This window comes from Rhinolophus ferrumequinum, chromosome 11, assembly GCF_004115265.2.
Source record: "Rhinolophus ferrumequinum isolate MPI-CBG mRhiFer1 chromosome 11, mRhiFer1_v1.p, whole genome shotgun sequence".
NCBI classification, from domain to species: domain Eukaryota; kingdom Metazoa; phylum Chordata; class Mammalia; order Chiroptera; family Rhinolophidae; genus Rhinolophus; species Rhinolophus ferrumequinum.
In genome coordinates this window covers 24032141-24045797 of record NC_046294.1, presented here as the reverse complement: position 1 = coordinate 24045797, position 13657 = coordinate 24032141, and the positions used below count along the sequence as shown (strand labels likewise).

Sequence of the window (13657 nt, the reverse complement as noted above, 5' to 3'; positions counted from 1 at the left end):
GAACTTCCATCAGTTTTTTACACTTATTTAATGCAAATTCTCATTTATCTAGACTCTAAACAACCGGGCATACCAAATATGAATTGTTATAGACTTGACCAGCACAATATTCACAATGTACATGCTGATGCAAGATTCCAGAATGTATGTTCTATCACGTCTAAAAATGCTCCATGTGGTTTTAATAGTACGTATATTTCATTAATACAGTACTTATATTTTACATTGTAGTTGATAATTCATTTACATGATAGTGAATAATTCATATAGCAAACAGACCACTCCTAACAACCTGAGATAAAATTTTACCGAATTTATCATATTAGTGTATTAAGCAACACCTCTTTATTAATCTTTATGCTTACAGAAAAGAGGATGTCAAAATATTAGTAAAGGTATGACCTCTACTGGTGAGTTTTATGTACTGTCAACAAGAGGTCTAAGAATTCTATTGAGTTCCTACTATAGACACATCATTTCAATTCAACCACCGTTGGTAGCCTCTCCTTTTAAATTAACTTGTTGAAGGCTTTCAGAATAGGACAGTAGTGATGTTGACCACGCAACATCTGAACACCTCTTGGAAACTTCAATTCCTCTTAAAGCGATGTCTCTAATCAAGACTTACTCTGCTGTCAATTTTCTCTCACACTTTTGAAGACTCAATGAAAAGAGCTGCTTTGTTGGACATAATTCTTAACAGCAAGGAAGTCCCAGCTGGTAATGTGGGAAGTGTTGGGAAGCTTGGGATGTGGTGTCAGCAAGTCCTTCCACCGAGGCTTTTATGCCATTATATGATGCAGCACGCCACTATGCTTGATTTCCTCTCCAACCACTCTCCCCGTTCACTGCCCTCCAGTACCCTGGCCTCCTTGCAGTTCTTCAAACACGCCAAGCATATTAGTGCTTCAGGATCACTCCACGTGCTGTTCTTTACCTTGGAACACCCTTCTCCCACATATCCACCTGGTTCCCTCTACTTCTTTCAAGTCTTAATTCAAATGTCACCAAGGCCTTCCCTGACACATTTCTATATTAGAATAACCCAACAGGACACTCCTTATCCCCTTTACTCTGATTTTTCTGCAGAGCACATATTACTACTTGACCTAAGTACATAGTGTTTATTTGCTATACTTTGTCTCTTCTAACTGGAATGTAAATTTCAAGATAAAGATTTTGATGGTAATGTTCACTGCATTTTCCCCAACACCTAGTATGTATATATTCAATAAATATTTGTTGGACAAGCAAATTAGTTAATGTGGGAGAAAGGTATTGTCTTAAGGATTTGTCACAGGGATTTTCACTTGGGATTTATTATAACACAAACAACAGAGGAAATATACATAAATATGGACATTAAGATATTCCATTATTTATCTTTGGATTTTTTTTCTTTAATCCAGGGAAACCGACTTTAAAATTCAGTAGGAGGTCCAAAAGGGGAAGGGGGAAAGGCTTAGGAAATTCTAAGACATTGAATCCAGGTAGTATGATTATTAATTATCTTAATGAAGAAGAAAACAAATATTGTTAAAGAAATCAATGTGGCTAACGAGGAAGATTGCTGATTATCACAGATAAAATGTACATACACAAACAGACGGAAAGCGGAACGCACAGATGAGAATGGAAATGAATCAGTAGGCGCCCCTAAAGTGTCTAAAAACAAACAACAACAAACCATCTAGACCAAGAACAGGCTTAAGACCAACCGAAAGTGTATTTTAAAGTGGCATGCAAAGTATAAAGCAAAAGAAAGGATTAAGCCTCCTAATTAATCATGTTGTTAGAGGACATACAAGGAGAACAATTCAACTTCCATATCAAGAAAACTAATATTTAAACAGGAAAGGTACAACACCAATACAACACAATACAAAAACAATCCCCACTGCCTCTTTCATGTTAATTAGAAATAAGTCCAGAATTCTCATTTATTTTTATTGATTTCTCATTCTTAAGACAGAAAAAACATTTTCAACAAGGCAGGTGAAAATTTTATATTATTTGTGGTTGGGAAGACACTAAAACTCTAAATAAGTAAGAACATAGTTAAAAGAGGGTTGAACATGTAATGAGTTTATTATTGTAATTTAAAATTATAAATTTAAAAATTTTAAAAAGGAATAAGTAAATATTATAAAAGTTCTCAGGTTTAATTTCTAACATGATAAATATCAATATAACCCACATAAGCAAGAGTTCTCTGGAGTCCTCATAACGTTTTTTAATTATAGTTGACATACAATATTATATTAGTTTCAGGTGTACAACAATGTGATTAGACATATATATATATATATACATTACGAAGTGATCACCACAATAAGTCTTGTAACCATCTGTCACCACACAGTTATTAGAATGTTATTGACTATATTCCTTATGCTGTATTTTACATCCTCATGACTTATTTTATAACTGGCAGTTTGTACTTCTTAATCCCTTCACCTTTTCACTCATCTTCCCACCCCCTAACCCCACCGGCGACCATCAGTTTGTTTTCTGTATCTATGAATTTGTTTCTGTTTTGTTTGTTTGTTTTTTAGATTCCACATATAAGTGAAATCAAACGGCATTTGTCTTTCTCTGTCCAACTTATTTCACTTAGCATAATACTCTCTAGGTCCATCCATGTTGTCGCAAATGGCAAGATTTCATTCTTTTTTTATTGCTGAGTAATATTTCACTGTATATATGTACATCTTCTTTATCCATTCATCTATCTAGGTTGCTTCCATATCTTGGCTATTGTAAATAATGCTGTAATGAACAAAGAAGTGCATATGTCTTTCTGAATTAGTATTCTTGATTTCTTCGGATAAATATCCAGAAGTGTAATTGTTGGGTATGGTAGTTCTATTTTTAATTTTTTGAGGAATCTCCAATAACTTTTAAGAGCTTAAGGGGGTCATGAGACCGAAAAGTTAGAGAATGACTATCCTTAAGTAAAGACTACTTTGTACACACCCTAATAAACATTAAAAACAAGCCTTAACAGGATCAAGCTGACCCAATAACAACAACTACCTGCCCAAACAACTCTCAACACTCTTTACACTTTATGTCAAGAATATTAGCAACTTTAGGACAAGGAATATTGTCAGAGATAGCGGGAGATTTTATAACAATAAAAGAAGCACTTCATGAAAAAGACATCACAATCCTAAGTATACTTGCATTTAATTATAGAGCTTCAAAATACATGAAGCAAATCTGATAGAATTAAAGAGAAATAGACAAAACTGTAATTATAATTGGAGATTACAACAATCATCTCTCAGAGAACAAAGACAAAAAAAATCTGTAAATATAAAGACTTGAAAAACAGTAAATCAGTTTGACCTGTCATTTATAGAATAATATTCCCCAAAATAGCAGAATATACATTCTTTTCAAATACACAAAGATTATTTACCAAGATAGACCATAATTCTGGGCCATAATACATTTTAAAAGGATTGAAATTATACACAGCGAGTTCTCTAACCATAACAAAATCAGAAATCAATAACCAAAAGGTAACTGGAAAACCTCCAAATGTTTGGAAATTAACACATTTCTAGAAAAGTCATCGATCAAAATTAAATTACAAGGAAAATCTGAGAATATTTGGAATTAAATGTTAATGAAAATGCATCAAAATTTATGAAATGCAGCTAAAACAGTACTTAAAGAGAAAAAAAGGTCTAAAATCAATAATCTAAACTTCTACCTTAAGAACCTAGAAAAAAAGTAAATTAAACCCAAAGTATGAGAAATAAAGATAACTGCAGAAATCAATGAAAACAGAAAATGAGCAAATAGAGAAAATTAGTGAAACCAAGTTGTTCTTTTAAATGATCAATAAAAGTGAAAACCCCCCTAGCTAAATGATGAACAAAAGAGAATATATAAATTACCAATATTAAGAACAAAAGACATAAGACTATAGCTCTTGCAGCCATTAAAAGGATTATCAAAGGAATATTGTAAATAATTTTATGCCAATAAATTCAACAGTTAGATAAAATGGACAAATTCCTTAAAAGACACAAATGACCAAAAGTGAAACAAGAAACAGAAAATATGAATATTAAAGAAATTAAATTCCTATTTCAAAACTTTTCCAAAGAGAACTCTAGCCCCTGATAACTTACTGATAAACTGTATCAAACATTTAAGGGTAAGATGATATCAACCTCATACAGAAACTGGGCTAGTCAAAAATGGAAGACTTATAGGAAGTAGCAAGTTCCCAGAACTGGAAATATACAGAAAGCATTCCTTCACTGGGAGGGAAGCTAAACTTCACTTCCAAACCTAGACTGTAGATTGTTTTCAGCAGATATACCACAAGTATAATGGCCTGAAGTCTCCTCATCATCCTTCTTTCTCCAAACTGGAGTTGGGAATGTGTCAATGCTGGGTCAGATTAATACCATGTCCATCTTCCCAGACTTATTTTAGACCCACTCATCAGGGTCATCCCAGGAGCCAGACGGCTTTTACTGAACATTTGAGGCCTACAACTCAATTACATTCTTCTGGGTACGCAATTCATATTTTATTCCTATTCTATAACTGAAGCCTCATAATTTTCTCTAATCATTTTATAGCCCAGAAGACTGGGGTTACTGCTATACCTGTCATAAGGTAACCCTAAATGAGATTTTAAAATATACCTAGTTGACTTAGGAAATGATCCCAAACAAGGACTACTAAAATTAAATCCTCTTTGTAATGATTTCTATAGGATATTTGTATTATTTTACAAAATTGGGAGTTTTAGCAAAAACACTGTAAGAAATTGTTTCCCCAGTCTTAATGAAATAAAATAAAGCAGATTATAGCTGGCCTATTGTGGTATTTCTCCTTAGTTGACAGAAGTATTTTTGGAAACAGTGGAAAAGAGGCTGAACTTTTAAAACCAGTAACTACTCTATACGATACTATAATGGTGGATACATGTCATTATACATCTGTCCAAATCCATAGCACGTACAACACCAAGAGTGAACCCTAATGTAAACTATGGACTTTGGGTGATAATGATGTGTCAGTGTAGGTTCATCAATTGTAATAATGGTACTACTCTGGTGGGAGATATTACGTGGGGGCAGAGGACATATGGGCAATCTCTGTACCTTCTGCTCAATTTTGCTGTGAAGCTAGAACTGCTCTAAAAAACAAGATCTATAAAAAATAAACGAACAAACAAAAACAGGTAACAGTAGAGTTACTCTGATTGAAGAACATGGAGCCTAGCTACTTATTGTCTACCTCCCCCAGCATATTCACATCCCACCCCTCTCCAATATATCTCCCTCAAAATTTCTAGGGTTCTCTGGAACACAATTTATAAACTATGTGTCTGGCTAATTAACAAAGACCCTCTGTGGAGTTAATTTTACAAAGTCATGTAAATCAGCACCAGAGGAAAATTTAACCTACCAATCGAGCTATAGACACCCTGAATGTCGGACATGCCATATGGAATCGGGGAATGGCGACATTAAAGATCTTGTCTTTAAAGTAAAGAAAGTGGAAGGTATAATATCCTTCCATATATCCTGATGTTGTAGAGAATGTGGTACAACTTGTGTATTCATATACCCGACCAGGGCTGATGATTGGAAATTCACCTGCAGAGAAAACAGTAACAATAAACCAAAGTATAAAATTCAGTTCTTCATCACAGCAATTAAGATATGTCCTCTAGGGGATTACATAAACTATGTTAAAGTACATTCACAATCAGAAACAACTTCTAAAAGGAAATACAACAAAATGTTAACAGTGACTATGAGTGAGTATTTTGACATTATTTTTTGTTATAATCCCCCTAGTTCTCTGGGAAATCGGGAGATTATCTAGTAAAATAAAAGAAAACAAGAATTATTTTATTTTTCAAAATGTTTTGAGGCATTTTACACACTAGTTTTAAGATATGGCTAACAAAGTATCACAGACACAAGTTTAAATAGAGATAAGGATCATCTAAATGTTTAAAACATAAAACTCTGAGGATGCATCTTAAGCACTGGGCCCAGACAAAATGGCAGTCAACAGGGAGAGTTCTTACTCCAAAGGATCAAATGACTGAAAAAAAATTACAGCTTTAATGAAATTCTTTAGCACTATCCCCAAATAAATCCAGGAAAAATTCCTTAAATAAACATACAAAATATGAATTTATTTGTTGGCAATGAATTAGAACAACTTTAATGTGAACCGAATTATGTACATGCTTAGGACAGATTACAGAAGTGTATGGTTTAAATATGTTATTTTCCTGAAGCACAAATACAAAATCTGAAGAATCTAAGTGTTCAGAAACTTAAGATAATCATAATTTTTTAAAAAGCTGAATGTCAATGGAAATCAAGCTACAGATAATTGAAGTCATTTCCCCCAAAACTTAAAAAAGATGACCAATATGAAATTTATCCTCTTTCTGCCCTATGCCTGGTAACCCTGCTGAATATGATAATGAAATATTATCCAGCTTAAAAAAGAAAAAAAAAAGAACTTACGAGGGAAAAGCAAGGATCTCAGGTGATCCACAGAATGGAAACTCAATTCCTGAATAATTAAGTTTGCTATAATTTTAGAAAAGTTATGTTTAAAGTATTAAACTGATAGAATAATGACTTTTACATATTATATTGATGAAGCAAACATATTGTAGTTAGAAGTCTAGAATCGATGGTATCGTTCACATTGTAAACACAGCTACTAAAAAGATGCCATCTTATCCACTAACAACATCGCGTATTTTCCAAGCTGTGTCACATACATGCTCCTCCAAAATGTCTTAGGAGCAACTGATGTATAAACCCAAATCTTGCGTTACATACCAACTACTCCAGGTCCTTGAACTTCTTCTACATCACCTTTAGCATTTGTTATTCTCCAATAGCGACTGTCCAACTGACAAGCCTTCTCAGGAAGTGCATCCTTTGACATTTCAATCCTGGAGAAGGGAATGGGGCGGAAGAGACACAAATCAGGGCTTTTTTGGTTTCTTTTGTTTAAAAGCTACAGTATTTGGGATAAGACCATGAAGGGAATTTCCAAAAGAAATTAAGAAACCCAACCCAAAGTCTGTGTTAATCATCTATTTCTGGAAGTTCTCCCAGATATTGGCCTGACTATCTTGGCTCCCCCACGGAAATGCTTTCATTCAATTTACACACCTGTCTTTCAGTGGGGATCTACAATACAAAGGGCAACATAAAAACTTACAAAGACACGCTTACAATAATCTTTCGCTGTTCCAATAAAGATCAGCGTGGAAAATACTTTCTAGAATTATAGTTCCATGAAAAAATTCTGTTTTAAAAAATTGAGTCTTTTTTTCACTACAAGGCTATGCAACCCATTTCCCCCTTTTTCCATTAGTTTCTAGAAAGCACAAAGCAAAATGTCATTATTCAGTTACTGGGATTACAACGTTGACTCTGATTCCCAATACTGTTATTTTCCTCCCTTCCTCTGGGAATCTGCTGTCTCTTATTTTCATTTTCAGTATCCTATAAGTGTGTGTTGGTATTATTATTTTAAGCATGTCTGGGTCCTAGGCAAAGTCTAAAATAAACAATAAACACATGTAACTAGACATATCAAAGGCTACATAATAGCCACGCCCTAGGATGCTCCTACTAAGTATACATTACGAAAATATTTCTAGTATGCATATATGCATGTATATGCATTTTTAAAACACTCTGTATAACATCATAAAGTATATAAAAAATATCAAAAACAAAGTATCCATAGTCCCTTAGAGCAGTAAGTTGTCTTTATGTCATAGCACAAGAGTATTTCTAATGAAATTGAATTTAATATTTGTTTTTTATTTAACCAAATCCAGTGCTTAACACCATGTTTGATATACAGGCAGTGCTCAATAAATATTTGACTTTTAATTGAATATAGACATGCCAGATGAAATTTAAAAAGCATGATTTTATCGGGCAATTTTGATAGGTTCCAGAAAGCAGTACAACTCTAATTTTGACTTTTCACGATGATTACAACTTAGTGGTCCACCTTGCAAAGTGGCACAATACTTCTATTTGCAAGAAATAAATAACTTAGAGTTTAATATAAACTCAAGGTACTTTACAAACACTATATTGTAGAAAATTTTGTTACCCACATTCCTCCACAATTCAGCAAGAAGCTGCTTTTCAAAATGTGTTTTATAAATCATGACAATTGGGACAACAACAACACATCCATAGGATATATCCCACTATTAACTAAAAGGCGACCCCTTTAAAATTCTCACCTGATTCGGTACGTGAAGAAATAGTGGGGTGGATGTACAGAGCTCAGTTCTGGCAGAAACGATGTGGAAACTGAAACTGTAATATCCCCAGTTGTTGCTACACACTCTGGATCATGAACATATCTAGGTAATTTAAAAAATTAAATATTTTTCAGTCAACTAACGTCAATTCTATAAGATAAAAGGTTTAAAGATGCAAGGCAATATATACTATACTTCACTTTAGGATTGAAAATTTAAATCCTATTTGGGACCATAAAGGGATAGCCCTCTTAAGCTAAGAGAAAACTAGAAATTATAAATAAACCAGAAAACCTGAGGACTCTGGATCAGTAATGATAGCCATCAAGGTTCAGTCATCCGTGGTTAACTTGGAAACTAAAAAGAGCTTATCTCCATTTTCAGAGCTAAAGAAACTTTTAGGACATCTGAAAACCCAACTAGACCCTATAAACAGTGGCTCTGACAATAAAAATGCGTTAGTATATTATTTTAGGGGCCACTATTATATACTTAATCTATCATTTCTGCCAACCATGCTACTATGAACCAATATTAACTCTAATACTATCTATAATACCTGGACATTCCATTTAGAGATAATAAATAATATTTGCCAGGAGTTAGTTAATAGTTACTGACTTGCTATTCATAATAAATCTACCTATTGGCATATAGCTTTTTTTTTCTCTTCAAAAAGAACTATACAACTTCTAAATCAAAATCAGTTTTTTCTCTTGATTCTTCAAGCAAGAAAAATACTGGCTGTTCAAGTGTTTGGATATTTTGGCTTTAAAGTGAGAATAAAATAGATTTATGATTATGAGAGGTTCTGTTGTTAACCTTCCTGGAAAAATTCATCTAATGATCTGTAACTGAATGTTTTCACTGATTATAATTATTCCAATCCCAAAAAGCCCCAAGTGAAATACCTGAAAATTTGGTCTCTGATGATAGGGAAGCCACCTGATACAACATTGTTGACGTAAGAAGTGAACCAGTCAGTAAAAGTAGCACCTGTAAAGCAGGAAGGGGGAAAGGAGAAGGACAAATTGTTTTTGTAAAACCAATCAGGAAACAATTGTAATCCCTCTATGCTTAAGATGTGATATCAAAACTAGAAACATTTATAGATATAATTCCACTAGTCTTTTATTAGGTAAATTTCTATCTCAATTCTATCCATCTTATTCCCAACTACTTTAATTGGGAGTTCTCCAACTACTTTCAAACTACTTTTTACACTTATAATTAAATAATAGAGTTTTAAACTTTAATTTGTTCCAGTATAAGAATGAAAAGCCTTCTCTTTATAATTTCTTGAACAAAGGAGACACAGTCACTTTTAGGAAGAAACTACAGGAAAAATATCAGCACCTATCCTCCGACAATCAGGGTACATCCTGACTCATGCTCAGCCTGGATACCTAACAGGGGTGTGGTACTGTGGAATTCTGGGCGTCAGGACAATCCCAAAGGAGACTAGTGGCACTATGACAGACTCCAGTGGACAGCAGTCCTCCAAAGTCTCAATGACCAGCTCGAAGCAGAAAAGAATGACTAGAACAGGTCAGTCCAGCTCATACATCCATGACCTACTGATTGGAGCAATAACCAGCATTTAATTTACATAAATTATGCTTGCCCGTTCTAGGTACTACAACATAACTTTCTGAGACCCCCCCATTTATTAATACATCTCAGTACCTAGCACTTTAGTCCCTTAACCAATGATGTCCAATGAATTTCTTTATAATCTTGTTCTATTAACCCAGTTTCTGTACTCCGCCATGTGAAATGTCAGATGCTAAATTTATAGTATGTACTTAACATTCTATTTTGGGAATGATAGAAGATATGATTTAGGCTTGGGTCTGATTTATTAAATGCTATTACATTCAAAAGGATCACTGAACATCTGTTCACTTTGAGCAAGATATTAAGGAGCCTATTTTTAATGACATGAATAATATCATTAAAATTCATAAAAGATATAATTTTATGTTTTGAGAACTAGTAATTTCCTTGTGGAGTTAAAAAAATAATTTAGTATATTTCATGGAATAAAATGGTATATAAAAAAAGAAATTTCTTATGATTTACATAAAACAGGAACTGACATACTTAACATACTTAAATTTATTATAATACATACATACCAAAGTGTGTTCTTTAAAACGAGGACAGAATTTTCTATGCAACTTTCACTACCCTAAATTTTTCTGAACATAGAATCCAGTTTTCTTAAATATCTATTAATAATGCACTGAACACCAGGAGATTCTATCTTATATTAGGGTTTTATCAAGGCAGCTTAAAGGACGCTGCTTTCTTATCTTTCCTCCCAGCACAAACTTCCTACCTCATCTCTTCTCAGTGCATCTCAAATCTTTTGTTTTGCTTTCTCATTCTAGGAGAAATCCCAACTACCAGAATAGTATTAGCAGACCTTAGTACTCTGCTCTAGTGGTGGGGTCTTCCATACCACATCAGACCAGCACCAAACTAAGAGTAAGAAACTCAGAACCTAGCAGGCAGCTTACCTTAGAGCTCAGGCAGCCTTCAGTTTACAGACTGAGTAGCACCATTGCACTAGAGCTAAGGAAACTTTTGGGACATCTAAAAACCCAGTTATACCCTGTAAACAGTGGCTCTGAAATCATGATGATCACCTATGAAAGAATGTGTTACGCAAAGATGCTAAAGAAGGCAATCAGCAGGGACATAACCCCAGTGTTTGCTTAATCGAGAAACCACGAACCACATGAATCAGGGAGATTCCAAAGCTAGGGGTTAAGTGTAAAAGCTTTTTATAACTCACTATGTACGAGTGAGAGCTTCTTGATTTTGTGAAGGACGCCACAAACTTAGAATGTGCCAAAGTATGGAACAAATGGAGACTTATACTGTGTCCAAACTGCCAAGTAGAAGAAATAATTAAATACAGACACCTTACCCTGGAAGGGCCCTTTATTACTAGCATATGGGGATGTTGAATCTATGCTAGAAATGCCATTAAAAAGCAAAATGGATAGTCAGGAAGCTTCTCTTAAGTGAGCAAAATCTAAGCAAAACAAGATTGGATGAATAGCAAAGGGGTGAGCTGCACCTGCATACAAATTTAATTGTTCTCAAATCCTATGAGAAAAACTCTTTTAAGGCAAAGAAAAGCTAGTTGTGCCAAGGAGTTTATGAAGCCCAGTTTATTCTGGTCTCTGAAGTCTGCAGTTTTGAAGTCTCTAGTGTGACTCATTAGTATTTTACTATATAGCACTGACACAAAAAAGTATAAAGTAGTTTTATATATCTGTATCTCTATGTATTAATATGATTGACAGAAAATGCATGTGCATGTAATTTCTATATACTCATAGAAATTCTATACATTTCACTGTCCTATAGCAGAGTCCTAAGAGAACAAGATTGTATGAGGCATGGCTTTTTTCCAAATAGAAACCAAATTCAAATGAAGTACAAGGGCTATTCTAATGAGAGCCTAGATACAGTACTTGAATAAACCAGCAAGCCTAAAGAAATACAAGTATAAAATTGCCAAATGATCAAGTAACTGAAAAGTTTCTACCAACTTAATTTTTTTGACCAGAAGGAAGAAGGGAAAAAAACGACTTTATTTTTTCTCCTACCTATGATAAACATGTCAATAGCAGCTGGATTCCGAGCCATTTGGTCCTAGGTGAGAAAAAGGATATTATAATTGAGAAAAATACATTTTATTTAATTTCTCATTGTTCATTATCTATATTCTTCCCTGGAGACAAGGCAAAGCAGATAAAAACAACCGAAGTGCTCTAGCCAATACTCAGACATTCTTCACACTTTTCAGTTCCTACTCTTAGAACTGAAGAAATAAGACTGAAACCAAATACCATATTTTCTAATTACATTAAAATCCTAACAAAAGCCTCCTAAAAAGCACCTACATTTTTCAACTACTCAAATTACCTACTGAAGAGTTCAGTAGGTGTATCAAATGATGTTCAAAAGCTAAATTTTTAAAGTTAGCAATGTATATTACAATTAATTACTTCAACAAAAAGCTCCTTAGTTTTCCTTAAAATTAAAATGCCTTACACAAATTATAGCTTTCCCTCTGTATGTACAATAGTTTGTATTGTTTGTCCATTGGTAAAATTTTCTTTTGGCATTCCATGCTATTATGTTAGATTATTAGCTCTCTAGCTAGGTCTATGATTAAATTGCATAATACTCTATGTCCATTCTACAGCCCTGAAAATTTCCAATATACACATTTATACACTCATCAGAACACATCTTAAAGCCACATTTAAACACACATCCTACTTACGGGACATTGGTAGAAAACTTCATTTTTGTTTCGGCCCTCCGCCGCTTCCACAGCTATGTACTGACTCAAACCAGTATGTATGCAAAAAGTTAAAGGGAGACAGTGTTTCAGTCCCTGTCTCTGCTGGAAGCCTCCAGCAGCCGTATCGACATCTAACAGATCCTCAGAACGATAGTGATTAGACAGTGCCATACTTCCCAACAACCTGAGAATAGACTCAAAAATTTAATCAATTGCAGTGCCAAACAACTGTGCTTTATCTTTTTGATGAGTAACTTCACATTAACAACTTTATAAGAACTGATTAATATGTCGATTCTAAACTGAGAATGCCAAAAACACTACAATTTCTATATATTAAATTTGAACTCTTGAGTGGAAAGACTCTGATTTAAATTAAAAGTGTACATGTCTAAAATAGCTAAATGTCAGCTTTGTTTCAAAGAAAAATAGTTGTATTGCTTTCAAGAATCTACCTTGCCATGATAAACTGATTTGTCAGTGTTTTGCTAGATATGCATGTATGGCTAATGTTTAAAGAGGTAAATCTCCTCTGATACCTTTATCTTCATACAACTTTTAGCTTACCCTATCCTACCAAACAGTATAAATGTTAATCAGACTAAAACTTGTCAAAAGTTTCATAAGCTTAGGATGTATGGGATCTAAATTCATCTCACTGCCTGTGCATGAGAACAACACAGGTGTGGGTCTTTGACGATATTCCTATCCTAAGTCTCACTGTTTGGGCTGTGGATAGATACAAATTCCTGTGTTGAAACTGATAACCTGTTTGTCATGTCAATTCTGGGCAACTCTTTTAATAAGTTCTCTCCTATTTATTCTTAAAATGTGACAATTTCTCAATTTTGTCAAATTTCAGTTCAATAGGAAAACAGATTAGGAAAAAAAAAGCTACTAACTTAGGCTTATCTAGTCCTAGCTGCCCAATATTTGATACTGAATACTATCTTGTAATCTCAGTATGATAACCTTAAAGATTCCCTGTACTCACTCAACCCAGATCTGAAATAATAGCAGGGCCACAT

The 13657-nt window shown here is 33.9% G+C and overlaps 1 protein-coding gene across 1 annotated transcript in view; it reads right to left on the bottom strand.

Moving 5' to 3' along the window:
- LOC117030500 (F-box only protein 3) overlaps positions 1–13657 on the bottom strand; it is a 33670-nt gene that overhangs the window by 367 nt on the left and 19646 nt on the right. The window contains exons 5-10 of the mRNA XM_033120609.1: positions 12609–12813; positions 11926–11971; positions 9214–9298; positions 8282–8404; positions 6846–6961; positions 5440–5630 (exon numbers count right to left, since the gene is read on the bottom strand). Of these exons, the coding sequence (XP_032976500.1) occupies positions 5440–5630; positions 6846–6961; positions 8282–8404; positions 9214–9298; positions 11926–11971; positions 12609–12813 (766 nt within the window). The remainder of the gene's footprint in view (positions 1–5439; positions 5631–6845; positions 6962–8281; positions 8405–9213; positions 9299–11925; positions 11972–12608; positions 12814–13657) is intronic.